At 41.9% G+C, this 24703-nt stretch overlaps 1 protein-coding gene and 1 pseudogene across 6 annotated transcripts in view; one reads left to right on the forward strand and one right to left on the reverse strand.

The window, feature by feature from the left end:
• Smyd4 (SET and MYND domain containing 4) overlaps positions 1-24703 on the reverse strand; it is a 56365-nt gene that overhangs the window by 14917 nt on the left and 16745 nt on the right. For all 6 annotated transcript variants that reach the window (XM_085695297.2, XM_085695298.2, XM_085695300.2 and 3 more), the window contains exons 3-5: positions 18105-18249; positions 10008-10097; positions 7887-9039 (exon numbers count right to left, since the gene is read on the reverse strand). In XM_085695297.2, the coding sequence (XP_085551423.1) occupies positions 7887-9039; positions 10008-10097; positions 18105-18249 (1388 nt within the window). The remainder of the gene's footprint in view (positions 1-7886; positions 9040-10007; positions 10098-18104; positions 18250-24703) is intronic.
• LOC146893048 (U6 spliceosomal RNA) lies at positions 5686-5786 on the forward strand (annotated as a pseudogene).

Here is a 24703-nt window from a genome sequence, read left to right on the forward strand (position 1 = left end):
GGATATCTTGCTTCTGTCGACAAAATACACTCACATGCACATGCCCACTCTCCCTTTATAACTAAAAAAAAAAAAAAGATACACAGAGGAACCCTGTCTTGAAAAACAAAACAGCAACAACAACAAAATGGCAATTCTCACCCAAGATGCACTTTAGAACAATATTAAGTTGCAGACACACTCAACTGTGATTTTTCTTGAAACTGCATTAAGATAAGGAGGTTAATGTGGAGAAATGGCCAGTTTTACACTTTACAGTCTTTCTAATAAGAAGATGAGGGGGCTGGAGAGAAGGTTCAGCAGTTAAAAGCATTGGCTGCTCTTCCAGAGAGCCTGGGTTCAATTCCCAGCACTTACACGGCAACTCACAAACATATGTAACCCAGTTCCAGGGGATCTAATGCCCTCTTCTGTACTCCTTGGCACTAGGCAATCAAGTGGCATGAAACCAGATATATAGTGAATACCCAAACACATAAAGTAATAAAATAAAACAAATCTTTAATAGAGGCTGGAGAGGTACCTCAGAAGTTCAGGATTCCAGCACCCACATGGTGGCTCCAGGAGTTCTGATACCCTCTTCTGGCCTCTGAGAATGCATGAAGGTAGAGCACACACACACACACAGCAGGCAAAACACCCTCATATTTAAAATAAATAATAAGAATATTAAAAATAAATAAATAGGCCAGGTATAGTAGTGCATAACTTTAATCCTAACACTCCAGAGGCAGAGGTAGATCTCTGTGAGTTCAAGGTCAGTCTGGTCTACAAAGTGAGTTCCAGGACAGCCAGGGATATACAGTGAGACCCTGTCTCAAAATAAAGAAAAAAATTTATTTAATTTTTGTGTATGAGTGTTTGCCTATATGGATGTCTATATACTGTGTGTGTATGTGTGTAAAAAACCTAAGTCCTTTGCAAGAGTAGTACATAATTTTTTTTTTTTTTTGATTTTCGAGACAGGGTTTCTCTGTAGGTTTGGTACCTGTCCTGGAACTAGCTCTTGTAGACCAGGCTGTCCTTGAACTCACAGAGATCCACCTGCCTCTGCCTCCCTGAGTGCTGGGATTAAAGGCGTGCGCCACCACCACCCAGCAAGAGTAGCGCGTACTTTTATCTGATGTGCCATCTCTCTAGCAACTCCCCAATCTGTGTGTGTGTGTGTGTGCGCCCCAGGAAATGACCTAATTAGACAGACCCCTTTTAAATTGCACATGTGGCAGACTCTCGTGTACCCCAGGCTGGCCCTGAACTTTTTACCTAGTGTAGGCTAACCTTGGTCTCTTCTTTCGTTACCTCACAAGTGCTGGGATTATAGGTGTGCTCCTTTTCCTTTTTTTTAAAGATTTATTTATTATGCATATAGTGTTCTGCCTGCAAGCCAGAATAGGGCACCAGATCTTACTACAGATGGTTATGAGCCAAGGTATGGAATCGAACTCAGGACTTGCAGAAGCGCCTCTGAGACATCTCTCCAGCCCGTTCCTTTTTCTTTTGTAGAATTATGGTTAAATATGTTTCACGAAAGTTTTGAAGAACTTATGAGCCTGGTGGCAAATTTCAAAATAAAAAGTACTAGGGCCTTGGTTGTAACCCAGTGTTGAAGTACTTGCCCACATGTGCAAGGCCCTCAGTTCAATCACTAGCACTGAAAAAATAGTAATTTTAAAAAAGGGGGTTTAAGACCTCACATGACTCAGAGGGTACAGCTTTGAGATTTGTTTGTTTTATGTGTATGGATATTTTGCCTACACATACGTGAATGGAGGTCGGAGGACAACTTCCGTGTCAGTCTTCATCGACCTGAAACAGGTTCTCCTGTTCAGTGCATGTATGTCTATGCACTGTGTGCATGCAGTATCCACAGCAGTCAGAAGAGGGTGTGGATCACCTGGGACAGGAGTTACAGGTGGCTGAGAGCCACCATGGGGATGGCTAGGAATTGAACTTGGGACCACTGAGCTAGCTCTTCAGACCCTTACAGAACTATTTTGATAATCTGATTCTTTGCAATTACTGTTTTTGTTTGTTTGTTTGTTTTTAACAAAGTGTTTTTCTGCTTCTAGAACAATTAAGGCAATTTATATTTTCTAAAAGTTGGGTCTATGTAACATTCTTAAATTTAGCATCCTAAAATTAAATAATTTTTAAAAATTTTAAAAAGCAGGGTCTTGTTATGTTGTCCAGGCTGGCCTTGAGCTCTAGGCTCAAATGATCCTGTCTAAACCTCCCAAGTAGCTGAACTGTGGGTGTAGACAAGTGTGCTAGTGTTAATTTGTTCAAGCCTGCCTCAGCTTCCTGAGTGCTCAGGTTACAGGTATGTGTCACGATGCCTGGCTGAAGGTGTTAATCTTTCTGTGGAAGTTTTCCTCCCCAGACAGACAGATGACAGACAAACAGGTGTCCTCTCTCTCCCACCCTCACACTAGAGACTGAGTTCAGGGCCTCACATGTGCTGGGTTAGTCTCACCATTGAGACATATCCCCAGCCCCCTTTCCATTCCTGAGACAGGGGCTCACTGACCTGTTCAGGCTGCCTTTGAATTCCCTCTAGTTCAGACAGGTCTTGGGCTCACGATCCTCCTGACTCAGAAGCAGTAGCTGCTGCTTCTTTTTCAGTTTTAATGTATTATTTTTATCTGCATAAGTGTTTCCTTTGGATTTTTGTCTGTGCACAAAAATGTGTATTCCTGGTGTTCACAGAGGCCAGAAGACAGTGTCAGATCCCCCTGAGAGAGTTACAGACAGTTGTGAGTCACCATATGGGTGCTGGGAATCAAACCAGAAAAGCAGCCAGTGCTTTTAACCATTGACTCACTCTTTTAGTAACTGGAAATACAGAGTCTGTACTACCAGGCCTGACTAGAGAATTCTTTGAAATGCAAGCATGCGTGTACCTATAAGTATGCTTACTGGGCCCAGAAGCTGAGCGAGGATGTCTTCCTTGGTTGTATTCTACCTTATGTCTGTCTGTCTGCCTGCCTGCCCTGCCTGCCTGCCCCTGCCCGCCTGCCTATCTATCTATCTATCTATCTATCTATCTATCTATCTATCTATCTATCTATCATCCATATATCTATCTATCAATTATCTATCTATCTATCTATCTATCTATCTATCTATCTATCTATCTATCTATCTATCATCCATCCATCCATCCATCCATCCATCCATCCATCCATCCATCCATCCATCCATCCATCCATCCATCCATCTATCTATCTATCTATCTATCTATCTATCTATCTATCTATCTATCTATCTATCTATCTATCTAGTTTTTCAAGTCAGGGTTTCTCTGTGTAGCTTTGGAGCTTGTCCTGGAACTCACTCTGTAGATCAGGCTGGTCTCAAACTCACAAAGATCTGCTTGCCTCTGCCTCCTAGTGGTGGGATTATAGGAGTATGCTTTAGCTACACCCAGCTTTTCATGTAGGTGCTTCAGATCTGAATTCAGGTCCTCACACTTGTACAGCATACACAGCTCACTGAGCGAGTTTTCTGGTAAAATTCCTTAGCTAGAGAATATTACCAAGTCATGTCCCCAGCCCCTATCCAGAGAATGTTAGGTTTGCCAGATCTTTGACTTTATCAAGAATCTTTAAACTGCAGCCTGTGGGCTAATTCCTACCTGTTGCCTATTTTTGTATAGACTGTAATCGTTTTCACTTGTGTGTGTGCCTGTGCTTATGCAGTTTTGTCTGCGTGTGGGTGTAAGCGTACACGTGAGTGCACACGTGTGAGGGAGGTCAGAGGACAACTGTGTCAGTCTTCATCGTCTGTAACTGGCCCCCATTATCTTATAAGGAGTGGCACTATGAGGAGGTGTGGCTTTGTTGGAGTGGGATGGTCCTGATGAAGGAAGTGTGCAATTGTGGGGGCGGGCTTTGAGGTTTCCTATGCTCAGGATACTGCCCAGTCAGTCAGTAAAGTGCCTGTAGCCTGTAAGATGTAGTACTCCCAGATCCAGCACCACGTCTGCCTGCATGCCACCATGCTACCCACCATGATGATAAAGGACTGACCCTCTGAAACTGTAAGTGAGCTACCACAACTAAATGTTTTCTTTATAAGAGTTGCTGTGGTCATGGTGTCTCTTCACGGCATTAATAACCCTAAGACACACCTGAAACATGGTCTTTTTGCTGTCCTTTACTGTGTATGCCAAGCCAACTGACCCATAAGCTTTCAGGGCTTCTCCTGCCTCTGTCTCCTGTCTAGTTATGGGAGCACTGAAGTTACAGATGGCTCACTTCATCCAGCTTTAGGTGGGTCCTGGGGATCTGAACTCAGGTTCTCACACTTGCATGGCCCATATCGTTACAGCTTTTTTAAAAAATTTGTTTGTTTTTAATGTTTAAGTAATTGAAAATAAACCCAGAATAATTCTGAGTGTGGAAAATTACAAAAATTTAGATTTCAGTGTCTATAATGAACTTGGAATGAAATCAGGGTAGGCTCACTTGTGCCTATGCATTACCACAACTGTTTCAGGCCACAAGGCAGAGGCACACAGTTGCAACAGAGCATATGACCTGCAAACCCTAAAATGTTTATGCCATCTGGTGCTTCACACAAAGTTTGTGACTTCTGATCTACGGGATACAAGTTTTGATAGATATATCCACCAAATCCCCAGGTTATTATGCAATCTTAGTTTCTAGATCCTTAATTTATTTGCCCAGTCAAAGTCAGAATGGCATACTAAATTTTCTTACAGCAAAGGAGTTTTGCCAAGCTCCTTCTTGTACACTTAGCCATTTTTGTTTTATAGATACAATCTCTGTTTCTGAGAGCTAACACTGATAATATATTTCAGTATGGAAAGTCTCCTTTTTAAAAATAAAATGCTTTGATTTATTATATATCTTACTTTTGAGTTCTGCTACTTGCTTTTTGTTTTGTTTTGTTTTTTTTCAAGACAGGGTTTTTCTGTGTAACAGCCCTGATTGTCCTGGAATTTGCTCTGCAGACCAGGCTGGCCTTGAACTCACAGAGATTCGCCTGCCTCTGCCTCCCTAGCGCTAGGATTAAAGGCATGCGCCACCACCACCAGGCTGACAGACTCATGGTCATTGATTATCTTTTGCTTTGTGAAAATACATATTCTGGAGCTAGCAAGATGACTCGAGGTAAAGAGTCTGCCATTTAAGCCAGATGCCAGATGCCCTTAGCTTGATCCTAGTGCCCACTGCTGAGGTGCTGGCATCTCTAAGCTCAGCATGCTTAGGGTAAAATAAGAGGTAGAAATAGAAGTTTAATGTATGAAGTACAGGGGCAGAAATGAGGGAGAAATTCAACTACTGAATATCTTGTCTCCTAACCTGTGCACATGTACTGCAGCCTTCACACAGCCTGTCTGTCTTTCTTACACACAAAAGTTTAAAAACTTTTTCCCCTAGAATGAATGATTTTAAAAATTTCAATTCACAATTTCACAATCACACAATTTCAAAAACTACTAGCATACTGTCCACTATGTGATTAGTGTTCTTAATTTAAGAACACAGAGAACCTCAAAAAATAAAGTAGCAACCCCTTATATTGCAGAGATTTTGGCTATCCCAATGTTTATGTACTCTGTGTGGGGCGGGGCACATGTCATATGTGTATGAGGGTGAGAGGAACTGGTTCTCTCCTTCTACCACATGGATCCTGAGGCTACAACTCAGGTCTTCATACTTGCTTCGGCAGCACATCTACTAAAATTAGAACAATACAGAGAAAATCAGCACAGCCCCTGTGCAGGGATGACATGCGAATTTGAAGTGTTCCATATTTGATTTCAGCCAGGTGGTGGTGCACGCCTTTCATCCCAGCACAGGAGGCAGAAGCAGATGGACCGGAGTTTGAGGCCAGCCTGGTCCACAGAGTGAGTTCCAGATCAGCCAGGACTACACAGAGAAACTCTGTATCGAAAAACTGAAAACCAAACCAAAGCAAAACAACTGAGGCCCTCAGGCTGAGAGACAAGCACCATGACTGGTGGAGTCGTCTTCCTGGCCCAGACCTGGATGTTTCTAGAGCAATGGCTTGAAGAGGCATAGAAGGCAGAGAAGAAAACAGACTAACTTGAGATGAGAAAAAGATACATGTCCCAAAGAATGCCTACATACTGCATAATTTAGCAACTGAATTAAGATCTGTAGATATATATATAAAAAAGAAAACAAAATTTGGACAACGCCACATGAGAAAGCTGAAGAGTAAGCTTCCATAGTTTAGTTAGGTTAACAGAGTCAATAAATCTGTCAATAAATCCTAGGTTTTATGTACTTTCCCCTCACTTAACAGATTACCTAGAAAAGGGGATTCGGAGATGGCGCAGTGGTTAAGAGTACTTGCTGCTCTTCCAGAGGACCTAGATTTCATTCCCAGCATCACACAGTGCTTCCTAAGTGTCTGTAATTCCAGTTCCAGGGGATCTGACGCCCTCTGATCTGACCTCCACAGATACCAAGTACACATGTGGTACACAGACATACACAAAACACTCATACATATAAATCTTTTTCTTGCTTTTTAGTTTGAGACAGGGTCTCTATATAGTCCTGGCTGTCCTGGAGCTTGCTATGTAGACCAGGCTGGTCTCCAATTCACAAAGAGCCTTCTGTCTCTGCCTCCCAAATGTTGGCATTAAAGGACTGTGCCATCACACTTGGAAAAAAAAAAAAAAGAAACAAAATAAGCAAACAAAAGAACTTAAACAGCACTTTCTTTTCTCTTCCCTTGCAGGTATTTGTGTGGTGTTCTTGCATATCTGTGGGTGGGTGTGGGTGTGAGCATACCCATAGAGGTCAGGAACTGATGTCAATTATTTCCCTCGACCACTCACTCTCCACCATACACTGTGCCTGGGTCTCTCCCTTACATCCAGAGCTACCAATCTGGCTAATCTGGTTAGCTAGCTTGCTCCAGGGATCCCGTTTATCTCACTGTGCTGGAATCGCAGGCAGGCTGCCATGCCTGCTCAGCATCTGCCTGGGTGCTGGGGATCTGAACTCCAGGCCTCATGCTGTATAACAAGTGCATCACCACTGAGCCATCTCCCCAAGACTTTAAAGGCATTTTCTGATAAAATGAAGATCACTCAATAAAAACACTGGAAATGGCTCTTGCTGCCAAGCCTGACCACCTGAGTTTGATCCCCAAGACAAACATGGCAGGGGAGAACTGACACCCATGGCTGTGGCATGTATACCACACAGAAAATAAATAGAAATCTAAAAATATTTTAGTTTTTAAATTTTAATTAATTAGTTAATTAACATCATTATTAATTTTGAGACAGGATATCACTATGTAGTCTTGGCTGGCAGGGATCTTGGTATAAACACCAGGCTGGTCTTGAATTCAGAGATCCACCTGCCTCTGTCTCTCGAGTGCTGGGATTAAAAGTGTGTGCCACCACTGTTCGGTTCTGGCTCCTTAAATTTTTGTTTGTTTGTTTTTGAGACAGTTGTTTCTCTGTATAGCCCTGGCTTTCCTGGAACTCTGTAGACCAGGCGGGCCTTGAACTCAGAAATTTGCTTGCCTGTCTCCTAACTGCTGGCATTAAAGGCGTGCGCCACCATCATCACCTGGCTCTGGCTCCTTAAGTTTTTAAGAGACAGGGTCTCATGTAGCCCAGACCAAGCTCAAACCTGCTATATAGCTGAGGCTGTCTTGAACTCCTAATCATTCTGTCTCCATCTCCCAAGCTCTGGAATTACAGAAGTGCACACAAAGCTTCTTGATGGTAGAATGATAATACAAGAGAGCTGTGTTTTCCTTTTGGGTTACTGATTCATTTGATACTAGTCTTCCTTTGTAGTTCTTTTCTCCCTAAACATTAGCTCTAGAAAAAACAGTAATGTAAGGCAAAAAACAGGTTTTCATCTTACCTGTGTGCTGTATGGAGGTTATCGCCTGGGCATTGCACTGCAGCTGCAGCATGTGTCGCAACATGGCTAGTCCCCAAATAGTCACATCTGCACACAATCCTGGGGTCACTGCTTTCCACTTGGAGGACATGGTTTGGGCCTGCACGTTGGCTGTTTTGAGCTGCCTGCACAGGGCAGAGACACTGATGGCGCAGATGAATTTGTGTTCTGGGCTATGTTTTTCAGTATGAGGCAAAAGGCTGAAGACAGCATTATAATTACTTTCATACTTGCCATTGACATTACATCCAGGAACTGGGGTTTCACCTATTTTGCTGTTCTCTTCACTCTCCCTCTGATCTGTGCACCTATATGTCTTGACTGGATTCTTGTTTTCAGGTAAACAGATACCTTTGTCACCAGTCTCATCACAAAGCATCCTTACAACTCCGTCAACATCTTCAAATCTGGTTAACAGAGTCATCCTCAGGGCAACATGACAGAAGATCCCAAGCACAAGAAGCAGCCCCCCTAGAGGACACTCTGTGCTATGGTAGCACTCCCATGCCTCCTGCATACATTCCTGGCTGCAATACCTGGCATAGCTGCACCCGCCACAGGGTACTGTGGCCAAAGTGTGCTTCAGACATCGGTGACAGTAGAGGTCTCCATTGGTAACTCTAGTATCCCACTTGGTCTCTAGGCCATGGTGCAGTGGCGGCATTTCTCCTGAGTTAAGGACACTTACAAAAGCATCTTCCTTCACCAGGAGTTCTCCTGGGAGAATATCTTTTGTGGCAACTAGATGGCGGCCTTTCAAAGGGTCCATGTGTAAGCTGACAGACAGTGATGCCCCAGAAATCTGTTTGTTCTCTTCCCCCAGGGCCATATCCTCAAAGGCTCTGGTGAGAACTGCTGGGAAGGTTTCTGGGAGACTCTCCTTCTCTTGGATCTTCATTTTCAGGTGATGGAGGTTCCTCTGCAGAAGCTGACAAGATGAAGACACCAGTGTTGGCTTGGCAGCGAGGCTGCTTTCAAGATCAGTGATGGTTTGCCTCGCCTCCTGCAGTCTCCCGAGGTTCACCAGGCACTCTGTCTTACGCAGCATCATCTTGGGTTGCAGTCTTTCAGGATACCCATGCATACCTGCTCTCACTATGTCTTTAAGACATGCCTGAAAACAAAAAGTAATTCCGGAATGACTCTCAGTTTCTACTTTCCCCTATGTACTGAAAACTGGAAAACCACAGGTCACAATAGTGGATAATTTCAACCAAGAGCTTAGGCCTTAAATTACAACCCCCATTCTGCTTCCTGACATCTTTTCCCTCTTCCCTTTTCTCTTCAAATATATTTTGAAGCCAAAGAAACATGTATTCACTACGAATGAGTAAAAAGTTAGGTGTGATCTTATGCAAGCAAGTTAAGTTTTGTAATGTCTTTTGTTTTCTCATCTGAAAGAGATGATACATCAACAGGTCATTTTAGGGATGAGATAAAATAATATGTCTTAATGATAAAAGGAACTTAAGGATGTGTCCAATAAATGGTCATCATTATTAGAAGTAAAATAGACGATCAATATAGGAAAGTGACAAAGGAATAAATGCTTCCTATGTTCTCCTAAACCTGTCCTTAGGAGTCCAGTCTTTCTTCCATAGGACCCAGAGTCAGAATCTTGGATCTTTTTTTATTATTTAGAGAATATTTTGTAATTTTCTGTAATCAAACTCATGTAGATAAGACTGAATATTTAATTCAGAGCATTACATATGTATAAATAGAAAAATTAAGTTTAATGTGCCTAGGCCAATATGGCTGTTGATGCCTGTACAATGCCAATTTAACATGGTAAACTGGGATGCTTTTTTCCAAAGCTGACAGCACAGCTAAAGCTTCCCCAAATTCAAACTTTACACACACACACACACACACACACACACACCCCTCCCATGGCCTGTGAACAGTGCCACAGCTTTTCTTGTCAACTAACACTGTTCTTCATGGTCACCTGTGAAAGGGGACATGAGTCAGAAGAAAGAATGAGTTTGGTGGAAGTTAGTGTTTCCAAGGTAACTAATTTCAGGTGCGCAGTAGAGGCAGATAGGACATAGGCAGGACACCAGGTAACTCAATACTCACTTCATACTGACCCAGATGGAAGAGGGCTGCAGAGCGATTGGCATAGCACAGTGAAATATCCTCAGTGTTAGGCCTGGAATGCGACACTCCCTGAAAAACAATGAGCTGATCAAAGAAACAAACGGGAAGTAGTGCTTCTAATCTTTTCTGAAAATGAGGGATCTACTGCTAAAGACTGAATGGAATTGTAAAATAAAATTACTGACTCTTTCTGTTCCAGCTACTTCTTTTTCACTTTTTACCTTTTAGCAAATCTCTGAAGATCAATGAGAAAAGTAAAGATTCAACACTGTATATTGTAGCATCAGACATAGTTTCTGCCACATCTATCAGTTTATCTAGGCTGATTGAACTCACGGTCACCCAGGCTAACTTTGAGTTTATGACCCCACTTTCCAAGTTGCTGGGATTACAAGCCTGTGCCACCAGGTCCAGTGTAAATGGACCAAACTCTTAATGTAACAAATGAAAGTGTAATAACTCTGGAAGGAACTATGAAGAGTCAAAAGTAATTGTTGGAGGAATCCCTTCTTTTTTTTTAAATTTATTTATTATGTATACAATGTTATACCTGCATGTGTCCCTGTAGGCCAGAAGCTGGCACCAGATTTTATTACAGGTGGTTATGAGCCACCATGTGGTTGCTGGGAATTGAACTCAGAACCTCTGGAAGAACAATCAGTGCTCTTAACCCCTGAGCCATCTCTCCAGCCCCAAGGAATTCCTTTCTACAACAATAATACCCAGATGTTGTTGGGGATGGTGGCACATGCCTAAATCCTAGTACTTGGGAAGTGGAGAAAGGAGGCTTGGAAGTTCAAAGCCAGTTTCTGCTACAAAGTTTGAGGTTATGCCTGGTCAGTGAAACCCAGAAAGAAAGAAAAAGTAAAACCACAAGAACAAAACTCTAGAAATCATAAAAGGATAATAAACTTGAGTCCATAAGGGTTGGAGATAGAGTTTAAAGTTTAGTGGCAAGGTGCTTGCCTACCATATGGTAAGCTCTGAGATCCATTCCTAGTATTATATATATATATATACATACACACATACATACACATGTATATATATGACTGTATCATCTCTTATATGCATATGTATTCTTTCAATATAAACATATCAACGCAATATTAAAATGTAAACATTAGGCTGAATGTAACTCGTATTATAAACAAAGAGCTAACTTTTACTCCAACAAGTTTCAAAAGGTGAATAACAAGTCAACTGATAATTCAATAAAAATATGCAAATGATACCAACAGTTCTTATGGGATATACAAATGACTCTGTTTTTTGAGACAAGGTCTCTTTATGCAGGCCTGGTGGTCCTGGAACTCACTATGTAGACTAGCACTGGGATTAAAGGTGTATACCATTTGGAATGCAGAGGCAGGCAGCTCTCTGTGACTTCTAGGCTAGCTGAAATACTTTTTCACCCATCAGTTTGTCTAAGAAAAATAAAACCAAGAACAGACTACTTGACAAAGGAGTGGGATAATGGGCACTCTCACTACGCTGTGAGTGGTAGAATAAGCTAGTCTGATAACTAGTGATACAATTTAGTGATATATAGTAAATATTTTGGGGTAAAATGCTAGGTTTAAAAGCCAGAGCTTCATGAATTCTAGGTAAGCATTATAACTGATCTATGTCCACACGCACGCACGCACGCACACATATATCCCTCCTAAGGGCAAGGATTACAGGTATGGTTTCTGCCCACTTCAGTCCTCTTCCTTCCTTCCTTCCTTCCTTCCTTCCTTCCTTCCTTCCTTCCTTCTTTCCTTTTTTTCGAGCAGGTTCTCTCTGTGTAGCCCTGGGTGTCCTGACACTTGCTATGTAGACCAGGCTCACTTTAAACTCAAAGATCCATCTTCCTCTGTGTACACACACACTATATATGTATTTGTTTTTTCAGACAGGTTTCTCTGTGTAGCCCTAGCTGTCGTGGAACCTGATCTGTAGACCAGGTTGGCCTTGAACTCAGAAATCTGCCTGCCAAGTGCTGGGCTTAAAGGTGTGCACCACCAATGCCCAGCTATATTTTTTGCATTTATGTGTGTGCATGTGTGTACCTGCACTCATACCAGGCATATGCATTGAGGTCAGAGGACAGCTCTCATGGGTTGGTTTGCTTCTGTTATCTTACAAAATCTGAAGACTGAACTCAGGTCATCCAGGACTTTACATAACTGCCTCTACCTACTGAGCCATCTCATTGGCTCACCTAGAGCTCTTAAAATGATAATAAAAAAATTATGTGCAGCTGGGCATTGGTGGAGCATGGCTTTAATCCCAGCAGAGACAAGTGAATCGCTGTGGGTTCAAGGCCAGCCTGGTCTACAGAGCAAGTTCCAGGACAGGCTCCAGAGCTACATAGTAAAGCTGTCTTGAAAAAAACCAAAACAAATAAATAAGTAAAGTAAATAAATAAAAGATAATCATTAAAAAATAAAATGTGCATGTGTATACATTTGAGTGCAGTGTTCGAGGATCTGTTGGAGCTGGAGTTACAGGAAGGTATTGGGAGCCAAAGTCATGTCCTCTGTAAAAGCAGTACATATTTTTAACTGATGAGCCATCTCTCCAGCTCCAACGTCAAAGTCTTGATCCTTCTGCCTCTAACTCCCAAGGGCAGGTATTACAGGTAAGATTACCATGCCCAGGCCAGTTCTATTTTTATTTATTTTTTCTTGTTTTTTTTTTTTTTTTGAGCAGGGTCTCTGTGTGTATCCCTGGGTGTCCTAGAACTTGCCATGCAGACCAGGCTGGCCTTGAACTCAGAGATCCACCTGTCTCTGCCTCCCAAGTGCTAGGATTAAAGACATGTACCACCATTACTTGACTCTTAATTTTTTAAGGGCTAGGATCTGAAAAACGATGAAGAGGGGCTAGCAATATAGCTCAGTGGTACAACTCCTGCCTAGCACTCATGAAGACCCATGACTTTCCTAGCACCATGCAAAAGTAAAAGGGGTGGGTGGGTGATACTTGAGGGGACAGGACCAGCAAAGGAAAGGAAGAGGGACAGAAGAGAACAGTGAGCGGTGACCAGGGCACAATGATATAACACACACATGTATATGTATATATACATACATATATACACACATATGTATACACACACATATATGATGAAGATGTCACAGTGAAGCTCATTCTTTTTTACTGAAAAAAATGAATGAGCTGAGCATGGGGTATGGTGGTGCACACCTGTAATTCCAACACTTGGGAAATGGTGGCAGGAGGATGAGGCTTAGCTGCACAAGAGTTTGAGGCCAGCTTGGGCTACTATGCTGCCCAGACTAGCCTTGGCTCCTGGATTCATGATCTTCCTGCTTCAGTTCTCAAGTTACTGGAGATTAATGCCACTATACTGGGCTGTTTTTATTCACCTATATATGCTTTATATACAGTATATTTAACAAGGCTAGCTTATGGGGATGGAAATGAGGTTAGATTAAGGGACAGAAAAAGAAACCATACTGCATATTCTTGCAACTTTTTAAAAATAATTTATTTTTATTTTATATGCATTGGTGTTTTGCCTGCATGTATGTCTGTGTGAGAGTGTCAGATCTTGGAATTACAGACAGTTGTGAGCTGCTATGGGAATTGAACCCGGGTCCTCTAAAAGAGCAGTCAGTGAGTGCTCTTAACCATCGAGCCATCTCTCCAGTCCAGTATTCTTGCAACTTTTGAAATTTAACTATATGAACATATTTCCTATCCCCAAAATAAAGGTATGATACTAACAAAAATTAATATATAATAATAACCAATGTTACCTACAACATGGAGAAATAAATTCTCATATTCTGTCAGAATGGATGTTAACTAGTTCTTTCCTGGACAACAATTCAGCATCAGCATCAAAAGCTTGAAAATGCTCCCTTTGACCCAGCGCTTTACCCTTCTACTAATTCATCCTAAACAGAAATCAGTTGTACATAAATATTTATACAGAGAGATGCTTATTATAGCATCATAATGTCAAATAATATGCCAATATTAGATGTTAAATTAAGTACATTTCTTCTCTGTAATAGAACACTGAGTTAGCTATGGAAAATTACTTAGAGCAGAAAATTTAATACCATGAGAAAATGGGTACAATAAATTGTTGAAGGGAAAGAGCAGGTTACAAAACAGTAAGTGCAGCATTATCCCAATTTTGTAAAAGAAAAATCCATTCTCACAGGAGAAAGGCTGGCTGGCTGGGTATAAGCAGAAATGTTAACAGTACTTATCACTGGTTATGACTTTTTTTTTTACTCTTTATACTTCTCTATATTTTCCAAAGTAACATTTATTACTTTTACGGACAAAAACAACAAGCATTACTTTAAAAAGAAAGAAAATAGCAGCTCTCTATAAAATTGCAAAGCACCATAATCACCAAAATACCAGCTTCATGAAATAGGAAGTGCATCTCCCTCTCCATCCAGCAAACCTTCATCTTTTTCCTTCTTGAGACAAGGTCTCATATAGCCTAGGCTGATGTCAAACTCATTCTAGAGCTCATTTTAAAAGTTGTATTTTATTTTTCAAGTTATGTGCGTGTGTGAGTGTGGGTGTCTGTGAAGGCCAGAAGAGGGTTTTGGATCCCGGAGGTGGGAGAACCAGAGCATGCCATGGCCTTTGCAAGGGCAGCAAGTGCTCTTGAGCTCTAAGCATTCTTCCAGTCTCTCCTTTCTTTTTTATCTGTTTTCCTTGGACAACTTTCCATAGGATTACGTTTAGGATGTAAAGGCATAAAACTGAAGCCAAATACTTTACACCATTATAAAGTAGGGATTGTATGGGGGGCTGGAGAGATGGCTCAGCGGTTAAGAGCATTGCCTGCTCTTCCAAAGGTCCTGAGTTCAATTCCCAGCAACTACATGGTGGCTCATAACCATCTGTAATGAGGCTTGGTACCCTCTTTAGGCCTGCATGTAGACAGAATATTATATACATAATAAAGAAACAAATATTTAAAAAAATTAAAAAAAATAAAGTAGGGATTGTATATGTTTGTAGAGTGGCTATTGAAGCTTTAATACTTTTTGGGAAACTAATTCCAAGTGTTAAATATTGACTTTTTAAAGGTGCAGGAGGAATACAATACCCAACTTCCAGTGCCGGGAAGCAAACCTTGGGCTTCATGCATGTTGGCAAGTGGTGTAACATGGAGCTATACCTCACTTTCACCCCCTTACATTCTTTTCACCCCTCTTAAGAAGGGGACTCATACAATTCAGGCTAGCCTCAAACTTGTTACAAATCTAATACTGGCCTACTCTGGATCTTCCTCCTTCCCTGAAACCTGGATTACAGGAGTATGCCAATACACTAGGCTCACCCTATTCTTTTACTATATATGATCACAGATCATGAGTCTGATGTAGTTTTGTTTTAAGCCCAGACAGATCTCTGAAAAAGCAGCAGAAGGAATTTTCTCAGGGTACCATGGAAACAAATGAATGAACAGATGCCCGTTCTCCACATCCATACATACCACATGTGCACACACATGTATTGCAGCAGCAAGACTCCTAAAGGCTGATAGACAAGAAGTGGCAAATAGGGCTGGAGAGATGGCTCAGTGGTTAAGAGCACCGCCTGCTCTTTCAAAGGTCCTGAATTTAATTCTCAGTAGATGCATGGTGGCTCACAAGTGTCTGTAATGAGATCTGGTGCCCTCTTGAGGAAGAGACCTGGCCAGTCGTCCTCATCAACTTAGACCATGAAACCAAATATGGGCTGCCCATGCATGCTTCAGCATAGCCAGGACATAAACTTCAATTTCAAATTCAATTTCACCATGGGAACAGGTCAGTAAGAGTAACACAATGCTAAAAGCCATGATTCTACTTCAAAATCTAGCTTGGTGGGGGCAGAGAGATGGCTCAGCAGTTAAGAACACTGGCTGCACTTACAGAAGACATGGGTTTGATTCCCAGAACCCACATGGTGGCTCATAACAGTCTGTAATTCATTCTAGTTCCAGTCGATCTGATGCCCTCTTCTGGCCTCCTCAGGCACCAAGCACACACGTGGTACACAAACATACATGTAGGCAAAACCACATACACATAAAATAATAATTAATAAACATCTCTTGGTCATGTTTAGTGTAATGTAAAGTATCTTTTGCCTGCCACTAATAGCAATAGGATAACTGATGAACCAGGAAGTGATTGCACACACAAGCAGATCTCTGTGAGTTCAAGGTCAGCTTGGTTTACGAAGTGAGTTCCAGGACATCCAGGGCTACACAGAGAAATCCTGCCTCAAAAAAGAAAAACAAAACAAAACAAAACATGTTAACTGATGACCAACTGTTGAGAAATATTAGTTGAAGATGTGTTTGTTTAACTCTGTGAAGCTGTGTTACTTTTCCTGTCTAAAATACCTGATTGGTCTGATCAAGAGTAGACTGGCCAATAACTAGGCAGGAGAAAGGATAAGTGAGCAGGGATGGCAGGCAGAGAGAATAAATAGGGGAGAAATCTTGGAAGAGAAAATGGGGAGTAAAAGAAGAAGGAGAGAAGGATATCAGGGTGAGCTACACAGGAAAGCATGAAGTAAAGGAAGGTATACAGTATAGAGAAAGATAAAAGCCAAGAGGCAAAAGGTAGATAGGATAATATAAGTTAAGAAAAGTTGGCTGGGGTCTGGGTGGTTGTTGGAGGCTGCAGACCCCTGGCCCCTTGACTTTCTTTGCCTGCCTCAGACCCCTTTGCCTTTTGGAGTGAAACAATTTGTCTACCTGTGCCTGCAGCTGCTCTGAGCACAAGACCCTCATGAGTTCCTGAGGGCAGGGGAGCGAATTCTGGTGGGTTTTACAGCTGGAAATCCCAAGAGCTGAGGCGTGGCTATCAGTTAAGGATCCCTATATAAGCTTCCCTGGAACACAATAAAGTTGTTGTATCAAGGATGACTTTGTCCCATGTTTCTGTCTCTGTGTGTGTGTTTTTAAATCTCCAGCCTAGTTCCTGGCTCGCATACTGTCCCATAGTGCAGGCGCTACAGGTGGTGGTGGTACTGCCTTTAATCCCAGAACTCGGGAGGCAGAGGCAGGTGGTTCTCTGTGAGTTCGAGGCCTGCCTGGGCTAGAGAGTGAGTTCCAGGACAGGCTCCAAGGCTACAGAGAAACCTTGTCTCAAAAAAACAAAACAAAACAACAACAACAAAAATGAAAAGCTGGCTGGGGCTGGAGAGATGGCTCAGCAGGTAAGAGCACTGGCTCCTCTTGCAGAGGATCCAGGTTCAATTTCCAAGTTCATCCACATGGCAGCTCAGTACTGTCAATCAGGTTCCAATGGGTCCCACAACTCTCACACAGATATACAAGCAGGCAAAGCATCAATGTACATTAAAAAAATACATTAAGAAAAGTTGGTTAGAAAAAAGCCAAGCTAAGGCTGAGCATTCATAAGTAAGAAAAAGTCTCTGTACATCTTTTGGGGAGCTGGGTGGCGGGCCCCCAAAGGTAAAACACCAACTATAACCAATGAAACCTAGTCTAGTTGGCGACAGCAGATCCGCTTGTTTTCTTTTTTGACTTTAAGTCATTCTGGCTGTTTATTTTACTGAGACATGATCTCACTACATAGTGAGGCTGGCCTGGAGCTTATATGCAGATCATGCTGGTCTTGAACTCATAGAGATCCACCTGCCTCTGCTTCCTGAGCACTGAAATTAAAGGCAAGTGCTACCATGCTCAGCCTAAGTTATTATGGTTGTAAGCTAGCATGTGGCTAGCTAAAACATCTAACTGTTCACTAAATTAGGACTATCAAGCTAAAACTTTATCAGTTCTTCAGACAAAAGTGACAGTGAGAACTGTCACCTGGTAAAGTAGGGCAAAGGGCCAACAAGCTTATGACTACTATGTGTCTGAAGGAATAGAGAGAGAATCTTCCAAAATTCAGGATATATAAACTATCTTTTGTTTGAAAATATAATCAACAACGAAATTCTATCATTTCCCCCCCAAATACAATCAATGTAGATGAAAAACAAAACACAAACCCACTGGCCACGAAACAGCACCATTCTCTAGCTTGTGCAGAACACGCCTGCGCAGCTGCTGGCTTGGACGCACATTACCTTAGAGTACAGCACTGCGGCGTTTGTGTATTCCTTCTCTTGGAATTTTTTGTTTCCTTCTTGTCTGTAGAAAAGGGGAGCATCATAGTCTTTTTCCACCAAGTAAGCACTAGAAAGCCGCTTTAAAAACACTTCATCTTCGGGTCTTTGTGAAGAAATAGGGAAACAAACAAAAGGGAGAAATCTGTTATTCAAGTAAGGCTCTGGAATCACTGTACGTGAAATTGCAACAAGAGGCTGAGAGCAGTGCACACAGGACTGTATGCACTATGTAATCTACCTGGAGGGTTCTTCCTTTCTCAGAGACATAGGGACAGGGATACCCATTTAGAACTGAGAGCGTTAATCTCTGACTCTTATCTCATACTTAGTGGTCAATGAATCATCTCTTGGATCACACATCACAATAAAGCCTGGGTGTAGAGAATGATATAACACACGGAATCTTTGCACGGAGGAGTGCTCTCCAGTTACACTGTTGAAAATACTGAGATGGGCCAGGGAGATGGCTCAGCAGTTAAACACATACAATACTGGTCATCAGAGGACCTGAGTTCACTTGGCGCTCACATCAATCAGATGCCTCACAACCATCTATAACTCTAGTTCCAAGGGCATCTTACACCTCTGACCTCTGCAGGTACCTGCACTTGTGTACATAACTCTCATGCAGGAGCATGCATATAATTGAGAACAATAAATAAATTACAAAAAAATTCTGAAGATTTGGGCATGGTGGTACAGACCTGTAATCCCAGCCATCAAGAAACTGAGGCAACAGGATTACCATAAGTAAAAGACTAGCCTGAGCAAGACAGTTTTCAAACAGGATGACGTGTGTGCGCGCGCGCATGCGCGCACGCGCACGCGCACACGCACACGCACACACACACACACACACACACACACACAAATGTTAAAAGTGTGTATGTTTGGGCAACTAGATGGCTTGACTCAGAAAAACACTTGTTGCTAAACTTGGGAATCTGAGTTTGATCCTGGGACCCAAATGATGGTAGGAGAGAACTACACGTTGTCTTCTGATTTCTACATGAACACAATGGCATGTACATACTTGTGCACACACATAACCACAAAAATTAAATAATTAAAAATACTTGCTGGGTGTGGTGGCACATGCCTTCAAGCTTGGAATGTGGAAGGCAGAAGCAGGTGGGTATCTGTGAACTTGAGGTCAGCTTGGTCTACATAGCAAATTCTATAACAGTCAGGGCTACACAGTGATATACTGTCTCAAAATAAACAGATAAATAATTCATGGGAACTGGAGAGATGGCTCAGTGGTTTGGTTCCCAGTTTACCACCATCCATACCTCCAGTTCCATGGGATCCAACATCTCTCTCCTGGTTCCCACAGGCACTAGGTTTGCACACAGTGAACATACATACATGTAAGTAAATCACTCATACACAGAAAATAAAAGTAAATTAAAAAATGAAATAGCACCTTTCTAGTTTGAAATAACTTTAGGTTTACTCACAAACATAGTCCAAAGAATTCCTGCATGGTGCCCTTCCAGACTGCCCAAGTGCTAACTCCTCCACATCCACTTCAAGACTCCCTTCTCTGGGCTCACCCAAGGGTCTTCCACAATTTGAAAGCCACGTGCTATTACTCCCAGCTTCAGTTTTTCTCTTGACACAGAGTATTTGCGCTACACAGGCCAGCATCAAACCCACAACCCTCCTTCCTCAGCCTCCCAAATGTTGGTAAAAGGTTTTATTTTCTTTTTTAAAAAGATGTATTTATTTATTATGTATACAGTATACAGTGTTCTGTCTAAATGTATGCCTGCAGGTCAGAAGAGGGCACCAGATCTTGCTGGGAATTGAACTCAGGTCCTCTAGAAGAGCAGCCAGTGCTCTTCACCATGATCTCTCTAGCTCCAGCTTTTATTTTCTTAAAAAATATTTTTATGTGTATGTGTATGTGCCACATGTGTGCAAGTTCCATGGAGACTGAAAGAGGGTGTTGGTTTCCCTGGAGCTACAAGCAGTTGTGATCCAACTGGGGTGGATGCTGGTAACTGAACTCAAGTCCTCCAGAAGAGCAGCAAAGAACTGCTGAATCCTCTCTTCACTCCACAAATATCTCATATAGTGAAATTTGACCTGGTGTATTAGTAAAAAAATAGACATATGTGGTGGTTTGAAAGAAAATGGCCCCCAAAGGGAGTGGCACTATTAAGAGGTGTGGCTTTGCTGGAGTAGGTGCGGTCCTATTGGAGGAAGAGTGTCACTGTGGGGGTGGCTTTGAGGTCTCCTAAGCTTGAACTATGACCAATGTGGAAGATAGCTCACTTCCTGTTTCCTGCAATCAAGATAATACAACTCCAGCACCATTTCTGCCTTCACGCTGCTATGTCCTGCCGGGATGATAAAGGACTAAACCTCTAAAACTGTGAGCCACCCGAATTAAATGTTTTTCTTTATAAGAGATGTCATGGTCGAGTTCAAGGCCAGCCTGGCCTACAAGAGCTAGTTCCAGGACAGGCTCCAAAGCTACAGAGAAACCATGTCTTGAAAAACAAAACAAAACAAAAAAAGTTGTCATGGTCATGGTGTCTCTTCACAGCACTAGAAATCCTAACTAAGACAAATTACATACTATCAAATATTATATTTTCAAATGAGGAGAAATAGTATAGAATAACCTATATTATACTTTTGTAACACAACATTATAAAGTAAAATATGAATAATAAAAGTAAGAACAAAAAAAGACAAGATGCTGCGTGTGGTGGTATATGCCTTTAATGCCAGTACTCAGGAGGCAGAGGAAGGTTGATTTCTGTGAGTCTGAGGCCAGCCTGGTCTATATAGAGTTCAAGGCCAGCCTAAGCTACACAGTGAGACTGTGTCTAAACACACAAAAACCAAACAAGTAACTCATGCCCTCCAAAGACAAGAAAAGGTAAAACTTCTCTTAGGCAACTTCAGTCAGAGAAAGAATTACAAACAAAACTCTAGATTTTCCTTTTTTTTTTTTTTTTTTTTGATTTTTCAAGACAGGGTTTCTCTCTGTAGCTTTGGTGCCTGTCCTGGAACTCACTGGCTTTAGACAAGACTGGTTTCGAATTCACAGAGATCTGCCTGCCTCTGCCTCCTGAGTGCTGGGATTAAAGGCATATGCCACCACCACCTGGCCCGTATTTGTAAATAATAAAGTTGATAAAACTATTATTTATTTTTATCTATCTATCTATCTATCTATCTATCTATCTATCTATCTATCTATCTATCTATCTATCTATCTATCTCCGAGACAGGGTTTCTCTGTGTTGCCCTGGTTGTCCTGGAACTCACTCTGTAGACCAAGCGGGGCTTGAACTCACAGAGGTCCACTTGCCTCTGCCTCCCGAATGCTGGGATTCAAAGGTATGTACCGCCACTGCTGGCTATCACTGCTGTCTATTTTAGACATTTACTTCGTGCATGTGTGTGTCCAAGCATATCATGTACACCACACATGCATATGGAGGTCTGAGGACAACTTTCTGGAGTTGGTTCTCTCCTTGGGTTCTAGGGATCAAATTCAGGCTGTCACACTTGCATGACAAATGTTTTTCCCTACTAGCCAGCTCAGTGTCCCCACCTACTCCCTTTCTTTCAGAAAGGGTCTCTCCCTCTGCTGTCCAGGCTAGCCTATGACTCAGCAATTGTTTCCCCTTGTCTCAGCTTCCAGAGTGCTGGGATTCTGGGTGAGCGAAATGACTAGCTTCACCACTCTTTCTCATCATTCCAAATGGAAATATACCATTAACTCATCATTCTGCCTTCTCCCCAGTTCCTTGTAAATTCTTTCTACCGTCTACATCATTTGTCTTTAAATTTTATTTACATATTTATCTGTATGTATATGTGTGCCAGGGAGCATGTGTGGAGATCAGAGGGCAGCTTGTGGGAGTTGGTTTTCTTCTTCCACTGTGTGGTTATCATGGATTGAGGTCAGGGTTTTAGGTTTAGTCCCAAGTGCCATTACCCACAGAGTCATCTTGCTGACCCTATTACAGGGTCATATAATGTTATGATATATAGATATATTATAATATAGAGAGCATATGATATTATGGGGGAATGGATGAAGTTCTGTGAGAACGTCTTCTATTGACATGGCTGTGCCTCAGACCCATGGGAACTGGCAAAGCAGTCCTCTGATCCTGATAGTGTGTCCTAAAACTAGCAATCACAGCTTTCTTATCTGGGATGACTGTAACCTTAGACTGCTCCTCTACAGAGGCTCTGCCCATCAACCTAGCTAACATGATGCTTATACTGTACACAATAAACAGGCGGAGTTTCCAGGTTGTGGCATAGTAGATGCCTTCCATCAGAGAGCACAGCTTGCCTATTCCAGTCTTTCTGTACATATGTTTATCCTTTTTCAGGTTTCTAGAACCAAACCTTCCTGGATGGAGAATATTTGTTTTTTGTTTTGTTTTGTGTGTGTGTGTGTGTTTGGCTTATTTCACTTGGCAAAAAGTTTTCAAGGTTCAACATGTTGCAGCATGTCCCAGAATTTCACTGTTTAAGAAACAGTTGAGTAATATTTTATTATCCATTCATGTGTTGGTAGACATTCATGTGTGTGGTGGTTTGAATAAGAATGGCCCTCACAGGCTCATTTATTTGAATGCTTAATCATCAGGGAGTGGTACTACTTGAGAGGAATTAGGAGGTGTGGCCTTGATGGAGAAAGTGTGTCATTGGGCATGGGCTTTGAGGTTCCAAAAGTCCAAGTCAGGTCTAGTGTCACTCTCTCCTCCTGCTGCCTGCTAATGTGGATGTAGAACTCTCAGCTGTTTCTTCAGTATCATGTCTGTTTGCATGCCACCATGCTCCCTGCCATGATGACAATGAACTAAACCTCTGAAACTGTAAGCCAGCCCCAGTTAAATGATTTCCTTTATAAGAGTTCCTGTGGTCATGGTGTCTCTTGACAGCAACAGAACACTGAGACCATGTGGCTTCCACTTCTAACCACTGTGGATAATGACTCTATGAACACTGGGGTGCAAATATTTCCTCACATTGGCTATAAACCAAGAAGTGGGATTACTGCATCATACAATAATTCTCTAACGTCCAAGCAATTTTCCATGATGGTTTATCATTTTACATCCCCACTGGCTATGAGAAGGGTTCCATTTCTACTCATCTTCACCAGCATTTTTGGTTTTGTTTCTGAGTAGCAGCTGTCTAATGACTGCGAAGTGGTATCTTCCCTCAGTGTTGAACTGCATTTCCTTGAGCATTAATGTTGTAAAGCATCAGTTTACATGTTTATTGGATGTTTGTGTATCATCTTTGGAGAAATGTTGCTTCAAGTTATTTGCCTGTTTTTTAAAACTGGATTTTAAAAAATTGTGGACTTCTGGGAGTTCTTCATTAACCCTGGATCTTAATACTCTGATAAAAATGATTAGCAAGTACTTGCTTCCATTTTGTGGGCTGTGTTTTATTCTCTTGGTACTGTCTTTTGATTCTCAACAGTTTAATCTAGATGAAGTCCAGTTTATTTTTTCTTTCATCGGCCATGCTATTGACACATCCAGTAATCATTGTCAAACTCAGACACGAAGACTTTCTTTTAAGAGATTCACAGTTTAGCTCTTCAAGTTTGTAAATTCTGTTTTGCTTAATTTTGGATATGGTATAAAGGTCTAACTTCATCCTTTTCCATATGGTTTGTAACTAGTAACAAAGAGCTATTCCTTCCTCCAGCCTTAATCTCTGTCATGGAGCAATTTCTTTCAGGAAAAAAAAAGCTCCTACCTTGGGGAAAGCTCCTTGAACACTGGATGCTCCATAGGGAGGTGAAATAGTTCATCCTGCAGGAAGCTTGTAAGCTCAGGAAGTAAACAACTCAGCTTAGGAAGTCTCTGAAACTGACTGGACTTAGATGTCCTTTCTTTTCCTAAGAATATAGAAGCTGTAAGGATTGGGGAGACGCTGTGAGATCAACTGAGCCTAGCTGCCTGGAAGAGCTCAGACCCCTGGCTGGCTCCGAGGGATGCCCTGTAGACTGTGTAGTGCACTCTAGGTTTCTAGTTTTCATGAGCTTTCCATGCTGGAGAGGGCTTTGAGTGACACAGGAATAGTGCCACACAACATTCTTTCCTTCTCTGTCTTAGTTAGGCTTACTACTGCTATGAGGAGCCACAGTTACCAAGGCAACTCTTAACAAAAGAAAACATTTAACTGGAGGCTTGCTTACAGTTCAGTTCATGATCATCACAGTGGGAAACACACAGTCACGATGCCAGAGTAGTTGAGAGCTCTACACCGTGATCTGTAGGCAGCAGGTATATATATTAGGCCTGACATGAACTTTTGAAACCTCAAAACCCAACCCCCTAGTGACATACTTCTTCTAACCAGTCCACACCACCTAATCCTTCCCAAACAGTTCTACTAACTAAAGACCTAGCATTTAATTATATGAACCTGTGGGGCATTCTCATTCAAACTACCTCCCTCCCCACTTCTCTCCTCCTTCCCTCCATTCTCTCTCCCTCCTCTCCAGTGAGACCAAGAAAAGCTTCTTAATGGAGCCAACTTGCAAAGCGGAAAAATCC

Source organism: Myodes glareolus, chromosome 9, assembly GCF_982192425.1.
Source record: "Myodes glareolus chromosome 9, mMyoGla1.1, whole genome shotgun sequence".
Taxonomy (NCBI): Eukaryota; Metazoa; Chordata; class Mammalia; order Rodentia; family Cricetidae; genus Myodes; species Myodes glareolus.